The 19,465-nt window shown below is 40.2% G+C and overlaps 1 protein-coding gene and 1 pseudogene across 3 annotated transcripts; both read right to left on the bottom strand.

The window, feature by feature from the left end:
* Positions 1-1,115: 1,115 nt before the first annotated feature.
* Positions 1,116-14,895, bottom strand: LOC106587221 (UDP-glucuronosyltransferase 2C1). Of its 3 annotated transcripts, none has more exons than XM_045707966.2 (2): positions 14,666-14,895; positions 1,116-7,280 (listed from the first exon to the last, which is right to left on the bottom strand). In XM_045707966.2, exon 2 carries the CDS (start codon positions 7,243-7,245, stop codon positions 5,665-5,667), a length of 1,581 nt encoding a protein of 526 aa, XP_045563922.2. In that variant the 5' UTR covers positions 7,246-7,280; positions 14,666-14,895; the 3' UTR covers positions 1,116-5,664. The 3 variants fall into 3 exon arrangements, with proteins under 3 accessions (XP_045563922.2, XP_045563924.2, XP_045563923.2); XM_045707968.2 differs by lacking the exon at positions 14,666-14,895 and adding an exon at positions 7,628-9,096; XM_045707967.2 differs by lacking the exon at positions 14,666-14,895 and adding an exon at positions 7,657-9,088.
* A 2,664-nt stretch (positions 14,896-17,559) lies between these two features.
* LOC106587224 (UDP-glucuronosyltransferase 2B15 pseudogene) lies at positions 17,560-19,246 on the bottom strand (annotated as a pseudogene).
* Between the last annotated feature and the right edge of the window lie 219 nt (positions 19,247-19,465).

Genomic DNA, 19,465 nt, shown 5'->3' with positions numbered 1-19,465 from the left:
GATCCGGGCTCTGGCTGGGCCACTCAAGGACATTCAGAGACTTGTACCGAAGCCAAGGTGAACCTTTGCCCCAGTTTGAGGTCCTGAGCGCTCTGGAGTAGGTTTTCTCCAAGGATCTCTCTGTACTTTGCTCTGTTCATCTTTCCCTCGATCCTGACTAGTTTCCCAGTCCCAAACGCTGAAAAACATGCCCACATCATGATGCTGCCACCACCATGCTTCACCATAGGGATGGTGCCAGGTTTCCTCCAGACGTAACGCTTGGCATTCAGGCCAAATAGTTCAATTTTGGTTTTAGTAGACCAGAGAATCTTGTTTCTCATGGTCTGAGAATCTTTGTGACTTTTGGCAAACTCCAAGCGGGCTGTCGTGCATTTTACTGAGGAGTGGCTTCCGTCTGGCCACTCTACCATAAAGGCCTAATTGATGGAGTGCTGCAGAGATGGTAGTCCTTCTGGAAGGTTCTCCCATCTCCACAGAGGAGTTTACCCCACCAACATTTACATGCTAAAATCGCAACTGGCATTACTTAATATCCTCAGGTCCTATTATACACTCCTATTATACACTGAGTGTTGCTGGGTTTTTCACAGCCAACAGTTTCCCATGTATCAAGAATGGTCCACCACCCAAAGAACATCCAGCCAACTTGACACAACTGTGGGAAGCATTGGAGTCAACATGGGCCAGCATCCCTGTGGAACGCTTTCGAAACCTTGTAGAGTCCATGCCCTGACGAATTTAGGATGTTCTGAGGGCAAAAGAAGGGAAATATACACTGTGTATTTCTAAGTGAACAAAAAAACTAAGTGAGTCTTCCAAGCAGAGTCCTTTAGAGAAAAGTCAGACAATAGCAAACACTTCTTTCTGCTCTATGCAGACCACCTTGGTTGGCTTTTGTATTGCAGTTCAATGCTGTCATTTTATAAGCATCAGTATGAAAAGCCCTTCACATTCCTGCTCAGATCTCACAGGATCATATTACCTCTGAATAATCAACGCTTATTGAATGACTGAAGAATGATCTTGTCATTAACGTCTGTATAGTGACAACCTGAAAGTTGTTTGTTCTTTTGAAATGACCTCCACAATAGAAAAACCAATGAGGGACAAAGTGTTTTTGCCAAACATCTAAGATGCATGATATCTTTATTAAAAGTTCAAGCTCCTTACCGGTCTTCTGGAGAATAAACATCTACATCAGTTTAACTATTACACACAAAGAAAGCAGCTACACACAACGTTAACAGCATACATTTTAAAATGCACATTTGGACTATTCAAACCTTTGATTAAATGGGCTGAACAGTTAATGTGCAGTTGTTTATTTAGACAAAATCTTCAAAAAGCAAATAGATAAAACATCTGTCAACAATACTGTATGCCTACATAAATGCCACATATACAGTTGAAGTCGGAAGTTTACATACACTTAGGTTGGAGTCATTAAAACTCATTTTTTCAAGCACTCCACAAATTTCTTTTCATCAAACTATAGTTTTGGCAAGTCGGTTACAACATCTACTTTGTGCATGACACAAGTAATTTTTCCAACAATTGTTTACAGACAGATTATTTCACTGTATCACAATTCCAGTGGATCAGAAGTTTACATACACTAAGTTGACTGTGCCTTTAAAACTCTTTAGGGATAGGGGCAGCATTGGGAAGTTGAGATGAAAAGCGTGCCAAAAGGCTAGAATATACATATAATAGAAAACACTCTAAAGTTTCCAAAACTGTTAAAATAATGTCTGAGTATAACAGAACTCATATGGCAGGCAAAAACCTGAGAAAAATCCAACCAGGAAGTGGGAATTCTGAGGTTTGTAGTTTAAGTGAATGCCTATCAAATATCCAGTGTCTGTAGGGTCAGATTGCACTTCCTAAGGCTTCCACTAAATGTCAACAGTCTTTAGAAGTTGTTTCAGGCTTCTATTGTGAAAGGGGAGCGAATAAGAGCACTCTAAGCGGATGGCCCAGGTGAAAGCCTTTAGTTTAGTCACGCTCATGTCCGTGGGCTCCGCTTCTTTCCCTTACCTTTCTAATGAAAACAGTATTGTCCGGTTGAAACATTATTGAATATTTATGATGAAAACACCCTAAGGATTGATTAGAAACATCGTTTGACATGTTTCTACGAACTCGAATGGAACTTTTTTTACTTTGTCTAGACTTTGTGTCTGCGCTTTGTGCATTTGGATTACTGGACTAAACGCGCAAACAAAAAGGAGGTATTTGGACATAAAGATTAACTTTATCGAACAAAATGAACATTCATTGTCTAACATGGAGACCTGGGAGTGCCATCAGATAAAGATCAAAGGTAAGTGATTCATTTTAATGCTATTTCTGACTTTTATGACACCTCTCCTTGGCTGGAAAATGGCTGAATGGTTTTCTGTGGCTAGGCGCTGACCTAACATAATCGCATGGTGTGCTTTCACCGTAAAGCCTTTTTGAAATCGGACACAGCGGCTGGATTAACAAGAAGTGTATCTTTAATCGTATGTATAACACTTGTATCTTATATCAATGTTTATGATGAGTATTTCTGTAATTTGATGTGGCTCTATGCATTTTCACCGGATCTTTGTTTGAGACAATGCATTTCTGAACATTACACGCCAATTTCAAATTAGGTTTTTGGACAAAGATTAACTTTATCGAACAAAACAAACATTTGTCTAACATGGAGTCCTGGGAGTGCCACCAGATGAAGATCAAAGGTTAGTGATTAACCTGTTGGGGATAGGGGGCAGTATTTGCACGGCCGGATAAAAAACGTACCCGATTTAATCTGGTTACTACTCCTGCCCAGTAACTAGAATATGCATATAATTGTTTGATTTGGATAGACAACACCTTAAAGTTTCTAAAACTGTTTGAACGGTGTCTGAGTATAACAGAACTCATTTGGCAGGCCAAAACCTGAGAAGATTCCAAACAGGAAGCGCCCTCTCTGACCATTTCTTGGCCTTCTTTGTCATCTCTATCCAAAACATAGGATCTCTGCTGTAACGTGACATTTTCTAACGCTCCCATAGGCTCTCAGAAGGCGCCAGAACGTTGAATGATGACTTTGCAGGCCATGGCTGAAAAACAGTAGCGCATTTGGTAAGTGGTCGATCTGAGAACAATGAGACGGGCGCACGCGTGCACGAGACGACTCCATGTTTACATTTTCAGTCTTTGAACGAAAACAACGACTCCCGGTCAGAATATTATCGCTATTTTACGAGAAAAATCGCATAAAAATTGATTTTAAACAGCGTTTGACATGCTTTGAAGTACGGTAATTGAATATTTTGATTTTTTTTGTCACGAAAAGCGCCCTTCGGATAGTGTCTTGAACGCACGATGGATTATTACTATGGATTATTTGGAACCAAACCAACATTTGTTGTTTAAGTAGAAGTCCTGACGAAGAACAGCAAAGGTAATCCAATTTTTCTTATAGTAAATCTGAGTTTGGTGAGTACCAAACTTGGTGGGTGTCAAAATAGCTAGCCTGTGATGGCCGGGCTATCTACTCAGAATATTGCAAAATGTGCTTTCACCGAAAAGCTATTTTAAAATCGGACACCGCGATTGCATAAAGGAGTTCTGTATCTATAATTCTTTAAATATTTGTTATGTTTTTTGTGAACGTTTATCGTGAGTAATTTAGTAAATTCACCGGAAATGTTCGGTGGGAATGCTAGTCACATGCTAATGTAAAAAGCAGTTTTTTGATATAAATATGAACTTGATTGAACAAAACATGCATGTATTGTATAACATAATGTCCTAGGAGTGTCATCTGATGAAGATCAAAGGTTAGTGCTGCATTTAGCTGTGGTTTTGGTTTTTGTACTATTGTTTGTACAGATGAAGGTGGCACCTTCAGGCATTTGGAAATTGCTCCCAAGGATGAACCAGACTTGTGGAGGTCTACCATTTATTTTTCTGAGGTCTTTGCTGATTTCTTTTGATTTTCCCATGATGTCAAGCAAAGAGGCACAGAGTTTGAAAATAGGCCTTGAAAAACATCCACAGGTACACCTCCAATTGACTCAAATGATGTCAATTAGCCTATCAGAAGCTTCTAAAGCCATGACATCATTTTCTGGAATTTTCCAAGCTGTTTAACCTTTCTGGGAAGGGGGTTCCGCTAGCGGAACACCTGGCCTATCTAGTGAAATTGCAGGGTGCCAAATTCAAACAGAAATCTCATAATTAAAATGAAGCTCTCTGGGCTAGGTGGGACGTTTGCGTCCCACCCTAGTCAACAGCCAGTGGAATCCCGTGGCGCGATATTCAAATACCTTAGAAATGCTATTACTTCAATTTCTCAAACATATGACTATTTTACACCATTTTAAAGACAAGACTCTCGTTAATCTAACCACACTGTCCGATTTCAAAAAGGCTTTACAACGAAAGCAAAACATTAGATTATGTCAGCAGAGTACCCAGCCAGAAATAAATCAGACACCCATTTTTCAAGCTAGCATATAAGGTCTCTCAGAAAGGAGACGCATTCTGTCTCCTAGAGATGAACGTGCTTTGGTGCGAAAAGTGCAAATCAATCCCAGAACAACAGCAAAGGACCTTGTGAAGATGCCAGAGGAAACGGGTACAAAAGTATCTATATCCACAGTAAAACGAGTCCTATATCGACATAACCTGAAAGGCCGCTCAGCAAGGAAGAAGCCACTGCTCCAAAACCGCCATAAAAAAGCTAGACTACGGTTTGCAACTGCACATGAGGCCAAAGATCATACTTTTTGGAGAAATGTCCTGATGGTCTGATGAAACAAAAATAGAACTGTTTGGCCATAATGACCATCATTTTGTTTGGAGGAAAAAGGGGGATACTTGCAAGCCGAAGAACACCATCCCAACTGACAGGGGTGGCAGCATCATGTGGGTGTGCTTTGCTGCAGGAAGGACTGGTGCACTTCACAAAATAGATGGCATCATGAGGTAGGAAAATTATGTGGATATATTGAAGCAACATCTCAAGACATCAGTCAGGAAGTTAAAGCTTGGTCGCAAATGGGTCTTCCAAATGGACAATGACCCCAAGCATACTTCCAAAGTTGTGGCAAAACGGCTTAAGGACAACAAAGTCAAGGTATTAGAGTATCCATCACAAAGCCCTGACCTCAATCCGATAGAACATTTGTGGACAGAACTTTAAAAGCATGTGCGAACAAGGAGGCCAACAAACCTGACTCAGTTACACCAGCTCTGTCAGGAGGAATAGGCCAAAATTCACCCAACTTATTTTGGGAAGCTTGTGGAAGGCTACCTGAAACGTTTGACCCAAGTTACACAATTTAAAGACAATGCTACCATATACATTTAACTTCTGACCCACCGGAATGTGATGAAAGATGTAAAAGCTGAAATGAATCACTCTCTCTACTATTATTCTGACATTTCACATTCTTAAAATACTGATCCTAACTGACCTAAGACAGGGAATTTTTACTAGGATTAAATGTCAGGAATTGTGAAAAACAGAGTTTAAATGTATTTGACTAAGGTGTATGTAAACTTCCGACTTCAACTGTATTTGTCACGTGAACAAAACGTATAATGAGTGAGAAAACAAGTATGTACCACACTCTGTATAGATATTGTAGGTACCACACTCTGTACAGATGAAATCCATAATCATTCCTCTTTGATTTTTATTTTCAAACATGCCCTGCAACAGAAATATCTGATAATGCCAATGAAAGCCAACAGAGTAAATAACACAACAGCCAGTAAAAACACCATTACATCTACAGAGTGGTAGGAGTACGAGGGCATTCTGTAGGACTCAGTACGCAGGTGAGCAGCACCTTTGTGTCTCATGACAAACTCAATCCAGAAGAGGGCAGTATCCAGGGGCTCCATTGGCACATCTCTGTGTAGCCTGGAGAGTCTCTGCATGTTCATCCGGTAGGACGGCTCATCCAGAACTTCCTGTAAGGCTTGGGAGAATATGTTTCTATCTAGTGTTGCTAAATCCACAACCTTTGCTACACCCTTCACTTTCATTCTAGAAAGATTGTCAGGTTGGTCAAACACCAGAGGAAGGCCTACTATTGGAACACCATGGTAGATAGCCTCGAAAATCCCATTTGTTCCTCCATGAGCTACAAACAGCCTTGTCTTAGGGTGTCCTAAAAGATCATTCTGAGGCATCCAGTCAACTAGTAAGGTGTTGTTGCCCAGAGTAGCTGGTCTGTCTCCTTTGTACCTCCAGATGACCTTCTGGGGCAGGTGGGCAAAAGCAGCAGCGATCTCATCAGCTACATCATGTGGAAATTGTCCAATTAAAGTCCCCAAAGACATGATAATGATTCCATGCTCTCCAGAACTCTGAGCAAACTCCTCCAGTTCTTGGGGAAGAGCCTTGGCAGGTTTACACTGGAACCCTCCCATATAGATAATATTAGGCATGGTGGGACGAGGGAACTCAAACACAAAGTCAACTCTCATGAGCCATAAATCAGCAGCTTGAAACAATGAGAAGTAGTCGACCTCAGGACCAAAGTAACGACTAACCAAAGCTGAATAATGAGGCCCCACTGTCTGTTTGTACAGATGCTGCCTGATGACATAAACAAGGACGTTACGGACCCTCTGAAAAAAACTCATATTGTCTGTTAACTCTGAAACAGGAAATGGAACATAAGATAGTGGAGAGGGAGCAATAGCAAAATGGGCCTCACCATGTATAGTCCATCTAACATTGAAAACAAGGGGCACATTTAAATAGTGCGCCAGCACAACACCTCCCCCATTCGCTGGGTCTGTCAGAACCAAGTCATACTTGGTTTCTCTAATAGACTGCATCAACTGTTTATTCTCTAACATTTGGATTACCATCTCACACACTCTGCGGTGCATTTCAGAAAATCTGTCCTTCAACTCCATGTCCAAACTAAAACGAGTCCAAGCAGACTTTCCCTCTCTCTGTATCTGTATTTGTCTCGACACAAATGAGCTAAAGAATTCCTCATCAGCTCCACCTGGAATATCAATTGTGATTGAACTGTAGTGAGGGGAGGTTTCCTTGATGTACCAGCTGTCTGATGGCCGTACTACTGATACACTGTGACCTCTTGAATGCAGCGCTTCAATAATGACCTTCATGTTGATCCAGTGGCTGCCGTCTTGAGGATACACCAGGACTTTCCCACCATGGACAGCAGGAATTGAGAGGGTCAACAGGGTAACAATGAAGATACCAGGGAGACACATCTTCACTAGCTGCTTCACACATGCATCAATTTTACCTGAAATATAGAAAAATAAGGTAAAATAAATCAAATCAAATAATGTTTTGACATGAGAATAATTAAAACAGGCTTGATTGGCCTACATTAAAGTTTAGACAAGTTATGTCAAAAGGTTGATTACGTAATACAGTATAATCTTTCATTCTGAGAAATCCTTTTTTTCCATATAAATTTGTCTTCAACCATAGGAAATGGTCAAATTCTGTAGATTTTGCCGATCAGAAACCTATCTTACATCATAATGTTAGGATACAGATTAACATTGTATTATATTTTACAGTAGCTCAGAAATAAACAATATGTCTCGACAGTGTAAACAACTAAAGTCACGACAGAATCCATACATTCGAAACGAATTTAACTGTAGGCTTACGTTCCGGTTTTCATCCAAAGAATTGTTAATGAAGACTATTTCAAAGCCTATTATGGCTGTAAATAAGTTCGTCGATATTTGTAATAATCTCGGAAACCAGAGCGGAAAGGCGAAGTCAGTATAGTATCGTCTCTAGACATCCGTGTTGCCACACCCGCAATTTTCAAACGCTCCGGTTTTCAAGACGGGTCACTTGTCATAATACAGAATGGGCGCGTTCGAGCGGATCACTTTTGTCACTTTAAATCGGTCACCGCCTTATTGCGTTATAGGGATAACACGTTTTGACTGGAAGTTTCTGCATTTGCTCTTCACCAATCTCATCCTGCAGCCATCACCTCCATTGTGGGAGGCTCTATTATCAACCACTCATTGGAGTGTTTTTGTTTGACCCACTCAAACGTGACCAAAGACGTGACTAAAACAGGCAACCTTCCGCGATTCATGTAAACAGTGGTATATAGAAAACAGGGACGTCGCTAGACTACTATAGACTTTGGTCATAATCAAAATGTTGTTAACCAATACGTTTTTATGTGAGGCTGCCTGTAAATTACAGTGTAATAGACGGTAACGTTAACGGTGTCTTTTAAATTCGACATAAGTTATGTGGCGATGATATCTAATTAACGTTATATTTAATGTAGTTTTGCTATCTGTGCCATGCTATAAATGAGACAGATTACGTAACATCATGCACATATATTTTCATACTCAATTGCTTTGGTCAGTTGGTCATGTGTAGAAAATGTGACATAGTGTTGATCACAATGTCATTGTATTATCCTCAATTTCTCAACTGTAGGCTAGCTAAGGACTAACGTTAGATGGATATACGGAAATTCTTCAAGAGAGTCAGGGCCAGCAGCTCTGCCGAAGGCCAATTCAGTGAGAAATGGAAGATTTTACCAGTTCAAACAAATGAAAACTTAAACTGATGAATCACATATTAAGCCTTGAGTTACTGAAAATATGAGTTTAATAACAATACATGTCAAAACACAGCAGACAAGAATGAGGAAAAGAAGCTGAGGCTGAGGAAGCATGTCTGATGAAGGTTAGTGGTAAAATAAGGAGTAAATGTTTAAGCTTTCAGTTACATTTGTACAGCATATGTCTTACTTTTGTTAGGCATAAATGAATGATGTTCATGATATCTTAAGGGGTCATGCATAAAGAGAGGCTTCTATGCAAGGCAGGGATCAACATGTGAGCTGTATAAGTGAGAGAGAGCAAGCATGCCCAGAGAAAGAGGGACAACAAACAGATCCAGAGAGGAAGGGACAACAAACAGATCCAGACAACAAACAGATCCAGAGAGGGAGGGACAACAAACAGATCCAGAGAGGGAGGCACAACAAACCGATCCAAAGAGGGAGGGACAACAAACCGATCCAAAGAGGGAGGGACAACAAACCGATCCAAAGAGGGAGGGACAACAAACCGATCCAAAGAGGGAGGGACAACAAACCGATCCAAAGAGGGAGGGACAACAAACCGATCCAAAGAGGGAGGGACAACAAACCGATCCAAAGAGGAAGGGACAACAAACCGATCCAAAGAGGAAGGGACAACAAACCGATCCAAAGAGGGAGGGACAACAAACCGATCCAAAGAGGGAGGGACAACAAACAGATCCAAAGAGGGATGGACAACAAACAGATCCAAAGAGGGAGGGACAACAAACAGATCCAGAGAAAGAAAGTAATCAAGCCGCTGCAGTAACTCCTTCCAGAAATTAGAGCGATTTAGGTGACAGAGACACTGGGCCCAGACAAGTGAAGCTAAATAGCTACCCACATGAAAGTTTTGGTACACAGAAAAGGGCATTTCAGCACTGCTGGTTTGAGAAATACAATTAGGTAGAGTACTCTGTCCACAAAAACGCAGCTTTCTGCTTTCCATGTAGTGTTTTTGGCAAAAACATTAAATTTGATTATTTTGTCATTAATGACTGCAAAAATCGGGAAAAAAAAGCATAGTTTATTGTCGGTAAACATGAGATGGCACAAACACACAGAGACCGTGTTGTGGCATGTCAAAGCTACCAGGCAACTAGCAATCATGGGAAAATTGCTCAGATTTTAACATCTGCCCATGCTTGTGATATTGCAGAGAGAAGGGAGTATTTGAGGAGAATTGTTGAGGTCATCTCAATGTTAGGAAGACAGGGACTCTTTCCGTGCCAATGATGAATATAGTGAAAGCACAAATAAAGGGAAATTTCTTGAATAAATTGAGCTTTTGAAGGAGTTTGACCTTTTCCTGCAAAGGTACAATACTCCATCAAATGCGATGTATCTCTCTCCAGAATCTCAGAATGACATGATCGAATGCTGTGCTCAAGAGATTAAAGTCTAGAATGTATGCCATTATGGCGGATGAGGCCAGGGATGGGCAGTCTGAACAGTTGGCTCTGTGTGTTAGGTATTTGACAGAGGGGACCGTTAAGGAGCCTTTACTAGCACTAGCAGAAATCAAGTCATTTGATGTCCAATCGATAGCAAATGAGTTGCAACGGCAGCTCCAAATGAGAGGAGTAGCAGGCCTAAAGTGCGTTGCACAGACCTATGATGGTGCAGCTGTCATGAGTGGGTCCAAAGGAGGTGTGCAAGCACATTTCAGAGTGCTGTATCTGGAGGCAATTTATGTACATTGCTATGCTCATGAGCTTAATTTGGTGTTGTGACATTCTTGCAGGGCTATTCCGGAGGCTGCTGAGTTTTTCAGTTTCTTGGAGAATGTGTATTCGTTTTTCATTACATCCTTAGTTAACCACCACAAGTTCAAAGAAGCCCAGACCAAACTTGGAATAGCATCAGCTGAACTTGTACAGCTCTCAAACACTCGCTGGGCATGCATAAATGCAGTCCTGGACACTTTAACTGCTATTTTTGATTGCCTATCTGCCATTGGATCCCCCATGGCTGTTGGTCTGAGAGCAAAGCTTCATAAGTTCTCCACCGTGTATTTGCTACTGATGTTTCAGTCCCATCTTTCTATAACTGAGGGGCTACACAAGTTCCTCCAGAAACTGTAGACCTGGCAGAAGCTTATTTCAGCAAACAAGCTGTATGTGAAACACTGATAGTCAAACGCACAGATGCCAGAACCAAAGCACTCTGTGAAATTCACAATATTCCAGAGGCAGAAAGCGCAAACAAAGGGAAATGGGAGATTTTGTGGTGGAGACCTCCTTGGGTTTAGGCACAGAATTGTCATGTTCCCAAACAATGAAAACAGAGTTGTTGCTCCCCTGCTTAGACATGATGGTGTGTGAGCTTGACCAGCGATTCGACTGTAGATGCAGGTCTGCTCAAAGGCATACAGGCATGCAGCCCCAACTCAAAAAAACGTCCTAGATACATCATGCTTAACTGAGTTTGCCAAGCACCAAGGTATTGATGTTAAAACAGAAGAGATGTTGGTGGCCAGAAACTTTCTTGCCTGGAAAAGAGAGGCTGGATGTCCTCCCAAAGATATGCTTGCTGTGCATAACCTCCTGTATAATGAAATGTTTCCTTCTTTGAAGGAAATCATTCAGGTTGCCTTCGCAATTCCTGTGAGCAGCTGTTACTGTGAAAGGTCCTTTTAGTGCACTGCACCGCTACACTCCTGGTTGCGTAGGACAATGGGTCAGAATGTCATTAATCGATTTGCAATCTTTAAAAATAGGAGGTACACTTTGATGCATCCAACCACAAAATAAGCATCAAAAGAGAGAAGGAGGAGGAGCGGTTCTGTAATATAGGTTGTAATATTTGTTTGGGATCTTTCATGTGTCTGAATTATTGGGTACATTTTGAGCAACAATTAACAAAAGGGTGCAACTTAAATAAATATGTTTTTGTAATGGTATAATATGACCTTCAGGTCTCCTCCACTCACTCACAAAATAAAATCCCCAAAAGTATTTTGGCTACATAGTACAGACATTTATGTGCCTTTTGTTGGATGGGAACAGAGTGGACTTTAATTTCTTTATCTGGATAGAATTTAAGTAAGTCATATTAGATCAGTGTCTAAAAAAAATCCTTGGGGAGTATGCCCAGACCCCCGTAAAAGAGGCTTAGCCCCCCTATCCATGAATCTCTAGTGACATCCCTGCCTAAAAATATATATACAGTACCTTGAATAAGTATTTAGACCCCTTGGATTTCTTCACATTTTACTGTGTTAAAGTGGGATTAAAATTGATGTAAATGTCATTTTTTTGTCAGCAATCTACACAAAATACTATGTAATGTCAAAGTGGAATACAAATAAATAATTATAAAAAAAGCATAACTAAAATATAGTCGTTGCATAAATTAGTGTCTTAACAAATCACATAATGAGTTACATGGAATCACTCTGTGTGAACCAATAGGGGTTGACATGATTTTTGAATGACCCTTCCTCTGTCCCCATACATACAACACCTGTAAGGTCCCTCAGTCAAGTATTACATTTCAAGCACATATTCAACTACAAAGACTAGGGAACTTTTCGAAAGCCTCATAAAGAACGACAAGTGATTGGTAGATGGGTAACAATAACAAATCAGAGATTGAATATCTCTTGAAGCATGGTCAAGTTAATAATTATGCTGTGGATGATGTATTAAAACATCCAAACACATCAAAGATCAGTCATCCTTTTGAACTGAGCTGCAGGACAGGAATGAAACTGCTCAGGGATGTTACCATGGTGTTATCATTGGTGATTTTAAAACGGCTACAAAGTTCAATGGCTGTGATGGGAGAACTGAGGATGGATCAACAGCACTGCAGTGACTCACAATAATGACCTAAATGACAGAGTGGAAGAAAGAATACAAATATACAGAATATTAAAAAAAACACAGCAAAGGAATGCACTTTGTTGGCCTAAATGCATAGCATAGTGTTTGGGGCAAATCCAACACAACAAAGTAATTGCCTCCTTATTTTCAAACATGGTGGTGGCTGCACCATAGTATGGGTATACTTGACATCAGCAAATACTGGGGAGTTTTTCAGTATAAAAGAAACATGATGGAGCTAAGCACACGCAAAATCCCAGAGGAAAACCTGCTTCAGTTTGCTTTACACCAGAGACTGGGAGAGGAATTCACCTTTCAGCAGGACAGTAATCTACAACACAAAACCAAATCTACACTGGAGTTGCTTACCAAGAAGACAGTGAATGTTCTTGAATGGCCAAGTTACAGTTTTGGCTTAAATCTGCTTGAAAATCTATGGCATGTTTTGAAAATGCCCAATACCTTTAAAGAGCTTGAAGAATTTTGAAAATAATAAATATTGCACAATCCAGGTGTGCAAAGCTCTTAGAGACTTACCCAAGATGACTCAGAGCTGTAATCAATGCCTAAGGTGTTTCTAACATGTATTAACTCAGGGAGCTGAATACTTATGCAACAACTATATTTTAGTTATTACATTTTTATTCATTTTGAAAAAATGTAAGATTTTTTTTTACGCTCTGACATTAGAGTATTTTGTGTAGATTGTTGACAAAAAATGACAATGAAATCCATTTCATTCCCACTTTGTAACACAATAAAATGTGAAGAAATCCAAGGGGTATGAATACTTTTACAAGGCACTGTATACAGCGCCTTCTGAAAGTATTCACACCCCTTGACTTTTTCCACATTTTGTTACTTTACAGCCTTATTCTAAAATGTATTAAATAAAAACATGTCCTCAGCGATCTACACAAAATACCCCATAATGACAAAGTGAAAACAGGTTTTTAGAAATGTTTGCTAATTTATTAACAATAAAAAACAGAAATACCTCATTCACATAACTATTCATACCCTTTGCTGTGAGACTCGAAATTGAGCTCAGGTGCATCCTATTTCCATTCATCATCCTTGAGATGTTTCTACAAGTTAATTGGAGTCCACCTGTGGTAAATTCAATTGATTGTACATGATTTGGAAAGGCACACACCGATATAAGGTCCCACAGTTGACAGTGCATGTCAGAGCAAAAACAGGATTGTGTTGCAGCACAAATCTAGGGAAGGGTACCAAATCTTTTTTCAGCGTTGATGGTCCAAGAACACAGTGGCCTCCATCATTCTTAAATGGAAGAGGTTTGGAACCACCAAGACTCTTCCTAGAGCTGGCCACCTGTCCAAACTTAGCAATCGGGGGAGAAGGGCCTTGGTCAGGGAGGTGACCAAGAACCCGATGGTCACTCTGATAGAGCTCTAGAGTTCCTCTGTGGAGACAGTAGAAACAACAATTTTGAATTCGTAACATATCATACATTTTACAAATTTGTAATATATTGGCCGAATTACAATTCGTAACTTATCATACGAATTGTAATACGTAACATATCATACGAAATGGATGATGGACATGGTGGGTGGGAGCTTAAACCCAAAGTCGACCACAGTCAACTCTCATGAGCCATAGATCAGCCCCTTTATGTACAAGCATTTCACTACACCTGCGATAATATCTGCTAAATATCCATACGCGACCTATAAATACAATTTGATACAAATCATGAAAGACCATGAAAGCTGTTCTCAATAGTGCATAATTAATTCCCTTTAGGGTTGAGAGTTTGAGACAATGAAGATTAAACTTTATTCTTCATTTAGATTCACATTTGATTCAGTATGTGAACAAAATCTCACAATACATTTCATCCTTGTTTATGAACATTAACTTAATGTAATTATTATTAGCTTATTCAGTTTGGAGGTAAGATGCAGTGCAATGTTACTTACCAGTTGATCTTCATATTATGTATATGGAAGCCACATGTAAAATGTGTAGCTTATTATGGCTTTTGTGTGGCATGTTGGTTTATAAGGCTTAAGTGAAGGTCAAAGTACTGCTTTTTTGAGAACCTTTCCACTTCTTAAAGTCACAGTGATGGTTACTCAAAACTCTGAGTGAACATGTGGCAAACCTCTTCAAAGTTAGGAGCGTTTGTCACAAATTAAGTGGGAAACTGTCACCAAAGTCAGCCCAGAATGAAAGTTATTTAGAACATGACAGTACCTGTGTGTTTGTTTCGCTGTCCTGGTCCACCCAGGCCGCAGGTAAGGTCAAGGATAGCAGGGTTCGGTACACAAATCTGGTTCTCGGTAGGTCCAGGTCTAAACGCCAACAGGTAAGTCCAAAACAGTCCAGCTCGTACACGGTAAATCCAGCCAATGTAGATTGTCTCTTTCTCTATGGTTCATAGATCCTTCCCGCCCTCTCTCTCTCTTCCTGGTTTTTCTTGACCTTTTATCTGTGGGTTGGCTCCACCTTCTGAGGGTTCCCCTTGCTTCTGGGAATTGTAGTTTTGGCAGTCGGGCATTTTGTGATCTGTAGTTCTGATCGGGGTGGCCATTTTAGTGATCGGGCAGAGCCCGTTTATTAGTTCTGCCCTCACATATCTGCCATTTATCACTCGACCCCCTTCTTTGCCACAATGATTATAATATGGATGTATAATATTACTCATTATAATACTGTTTAACATAGCAGACACATTTCACAATGTCAAAAAACAATATTTTCTGGTCCAAACATTTCAAGGAAACCCTCAGAATGACCTATATAGAACTACCTCATGCTTATTCTACTCCACACAATAGGGAGAATTGGAACCCTCCCATAAATTGGAACCCTCTATAGACAAAATTAGGCATGGTAGGACAAGGGAACTCAAACACAAAGTCAACTCTCATGAGCCATTGACCAGCTCCCTGTAATAACTCATAGAAGTCCACACCTGGTTGGAAAAACCCATTACAAACATCTTGGTAATGTGGCTGAATAAAAAAAATCTGTCTTGAGCTTCCCGAAGCAAATAGAAAAGCATATTCTTTACTCTCTCTGTGAAGATCATTTTGTGTAAGAACCCTGATCCATTCATTGGAATATAAGACATGGGGGATGGTGCAATGGCTTAATGTCCCTCTCCATTGTTTACCCACCGTACATTGTAGACTAGAGTTAGCTGAAGATAGTGAGCCACCAAAAGACCTGCTCCCCATGATGGATCAGTAAACACCAGGTCATACTGGCTCTCCTCCAGGGATAGGATATCTTAAAGAATATACACTTAAGTGTACCAAACATTAGAAACACCTGCTCTTTCCTTGACATAGACTGACCAGGTGAATCGAGGTGAAGGCTATGATCCCTTATTGATGTCATTTGTTAAATCCACTTCAATCAGTGTAGATGTAGGGGAAGAGCCAGGTCAAAGAAGGACTTTGAAGCCTTGAGAGAATTGAGACATGGATTGTGTATGTGTGCCATTCACAGGGGGAATGGGCAGGACAAAACATTGAAGTGCCTTTGAACGGGGTATGGTGTCAGATTTGGGTGTCATCGTTAACTCACATATCTATGTGCATTTTGTCACATTGCCCAAAAAGTTACATATTGCAGCTGGATTTTTCACGCTCAACAGTTTGTATCAAGAATGGTCCACCATCCAAAGGCCATGTAGCCAACTTGACACAACTGTGGGAAGCACTGGAGTCAACATGGGCCACCATCCCTGTGGAATGCTTTCGACACCTTGTAGAGTCCATGCATTGACAAATTGAGGGTATTCTGAGGGCAAAATGGCAACTCAATATTTTGAAGGTGTTCCTAATGTTTTGTACACTCAGTGTACTTTAGTGGGCTTTTTAACACTCACATTGTTTCTGTTTACACAAATAGACCTACCCTAATCAATTATTTGACAGATGTAATCATTAACGTAAACTCCCTTGATGAGAGTGAGAGTTCAATGAGTTAATCTGAGTGAACACAATGTTCCTGTGTTTGTGGACTTTCACCAACTTGTACAGGTTTGGAATATGCAATATGTTCTTGTGAGCGCTGGGGCCACTCATGCAAAAAATTATGCACGCATGACTGTATGTGACTGGATAAAAGCGTCTGCTAAATGGCATAAATTGTTATTATTTAAGGCTATGAGGTTGTCAATTTCAGCTGTACACAGCAGAATCACCAGTGTTCATTGAACTCTGAGATTGTACATTGTATTATATCAGAATGTATATATGAGTCCAACTTAACTGGTGTTAAAATTACAGTTTTGAAAGTGTAAGAAAATAAACTCTGTAGCAGATGTTAACAATCAACTCCATCAGATTACATTTGTACCCTAGAAGTTTATTATATTTTAACACTGTAGGGTGTAAAGCCTTAATTGTATATTTACCAGTGTGCCTTTTGAGGGAATGATCGAGTTACCACCCATGACTGTGTTTGTTAGTGACAGAGTTTTTTGCATTCGTTCGTTCACTTCCAGTCTTGTAGCCTTCACGAAGTGAGCGCCTAAGTGTAATAGTTTAATTAAGATTAAACCCTTTATGACAATACATTACGTACATCATAGGTTCCCTGTGGCTCAGTTGGTAGAGCGTGGTGTTTGCAACGCCAGGGTTGTGGGTTCAATTCCCAAGGGGGGCCAGTACAAAAACTTAAAAATGCATGAAATTAAATGTATGAAATGTATGCATTCACTACTGTAAGTCGCTCTGGATAAAAGCGTCTGCTAAATGATTAAGTAAAAATAAAAAATATGGCCTTTCTTTGATGGCCTAGTTTCTCCCTAACACTGTGCTCTGAAATTCTTGGTTGCTGGCAAAGTATGTATCTTTCTGTAGCATAAGATCAATCAATCAATGTACATGCATAAACACAGATATTGAAACAAACAATTCTAAACTTCAACCTGCAGTAGAGCATGATGGGAAATATGATAATGATGGATGAGGTTTTGAGTTTTTTTACACTACACAGAGTAAAAAAACTTTAACACTGTGAATGTAACACTTACAGTAAATATTTCCAGTGTAGGATGGAATCACAAAATGCACAACCATCTGGAAATACTTGACAACAAATATATTCCACACTAAATTATACATAAGCATTTTATTATGTTGGCATCAATTCAACATTATACATTTTCATGATTGAAAGATGCACTATGCAGAGATCGCTCTGCCATTTCCTGGTTGCTAAAATTGTAATAGTTTGCCTAATTTCAGTCTATGTGGCAAAACAAGCAAGTGTAGTGTAAAGAATAATTGTATCATCTAAACCACTGTGAAATATATTTTCCATAACCAAAAATATTGTATTTTCTGCTGTTTGAAGCTGGTGTACCAATCCGAAAGTAAAACACGCAAATAGAAACTTAAACAGTGGAAGCATAGAGATAGCACACATAGAACAGATCTACGGTGTCTTAGACTTGCTTTCAATGAGAATGACAGAACCATAACTCGCATATCTATAGGAGTTTTGTTGGGTCGCCCTAAAAGTTACATATTACAGCTTTAATTCATACATATCCTATTATTTTTGTACACCAGAATGTGAAGAATTGGATTCGCTCATTCACTTTTAATCTTTCTTTTCAAGCATTTTCTAACGCATAAATATCTGACTATTGCAACAAGAAGAAGAAGAAGCACTGACACAACACCCAACAATATCAGGACATCTACAGAGTGGTAGGAGTACCAAGGCATTCTGTAGGACTCTGTACGCAGGTGAGCAGCACCTTTGTGTCTCATGACAAACTCAATCCAGAAGAGGGCGGCGTCCAGGGGTTCCATTGGCACGTCCCGGTGTAGCCTGGAGAGTCTCTGCATGTTCATCCTGTAGGACGGCTCATCCAGAACTTCCTGTATGGCCTCTAGGAAGTTATTGTTCTTGTCTACTGTTGCCATGGATAGAAGCTTTGCTCCTCCTCTCTCTTTCAGACGAAGGAGGTTGTCATATTGATCAAAAAACAGAGGTAGACCCACAACAGGAATTCCATGGTAAATAGCCTCTTGAACCCCATTTGTTCCTCCATGAGCTACAAACAGCCTTGTCTTTGGATGTCCTAACAGATCATTCTGAGGCATCCAGTCAACTAGTAAGGTGTTGTTGCCCAGAGTAGCTGGTCTGTCTCCTTTGTGTCTCCAGATTACCTTCTGAGGCAGTTGTGCAAAAGCAGCAGCAATCACATCAGCTAAATCATGTGGAAATTCAGTAACAAAAGTCCCCAAAGACATGATCATGACTCCATGCTCCCCAGAACTATGAACAAACTCCTCCAGTTCTTGGGGAAGAGGCTTGGCAGGATTACATCGGAACCCTCCCATATAGATAACATTAGGCATGGTGGGACGAGGAAATTCAAACACAAAGTCAACTCTTATGAGCCACAGATCAGCCCCTTGTAATAACTCATAGAAGTCCACACCTGGTTGGAAAAACCCATTACAAACTTATTGGTAATGTGGCTGAATAAAAAATCTTTCCTGAGCTTCTCGAAGCAAATAGAAAAGCATATTCTTTACTCTCTCTGTGAAGATCATTTTGTGTGAGAGCCCTGATCCAGTCATTGGAATTGTCACGACTTCCACCGAAGTCGGCCCCTCTCCTTGTTGGTTCGGCGGTCGACGTCACCGGCTTTCTAGCCATCGCCGCTCCATTCTTCAATTATCCATTGGTTTTGTCTTGTTCCATTCACACCTGGTTTGCATTCCCCAATCACATTAATTGTATTTATTCCTCTGTTCCCCCTCATGTCTTTGTGTTAAATTATTTGTGTGTTACGTGTTGTACGCACTAGTCTCAGCGTTTGTCTTTCAATACAGCAGTTGCCGTGCCACATTCCAGTCCATGAGCCTTAGACATTGTAGAGAACATCTCGATTTGCAAATGTATAAAGTTTAATACAGAGCTCTTTCCTCTCTCTATATCAATTACTTTCTTCACGATTGGCTTTACAAATTCCTCATATTCCACATCATCAGTGACAGGTATTGTAATAAAACTGTAATG

The sequence above is a fragment of the Salmo salar genome, chromosome 26 (assembly GCF_965601325.2).
Source record: "Salmo salar chromosome 26, fSalSal1, whole genome shotgun sequence".
NCBI lineage: Eukaryota > Metazoa > Chordata > Actinopteri > Salmoniformes > Salmonidae > Salmo > Salmo salar.
Note: the sequence above shows the minus strand (reverse complement) of the source record. Positions and strands in the feature narration are given on the sequence as shown.

Bases quoted from the DNA above. Each gene is read 5' to 3' on its own strand.
- LOC106587221 (XM_045707966.2), bottom strand. From the start codon at position 7,245: ATGTGTCTCCCTGGTATCTTCATTGTTACCCTGTTGACCCTCTCAATT.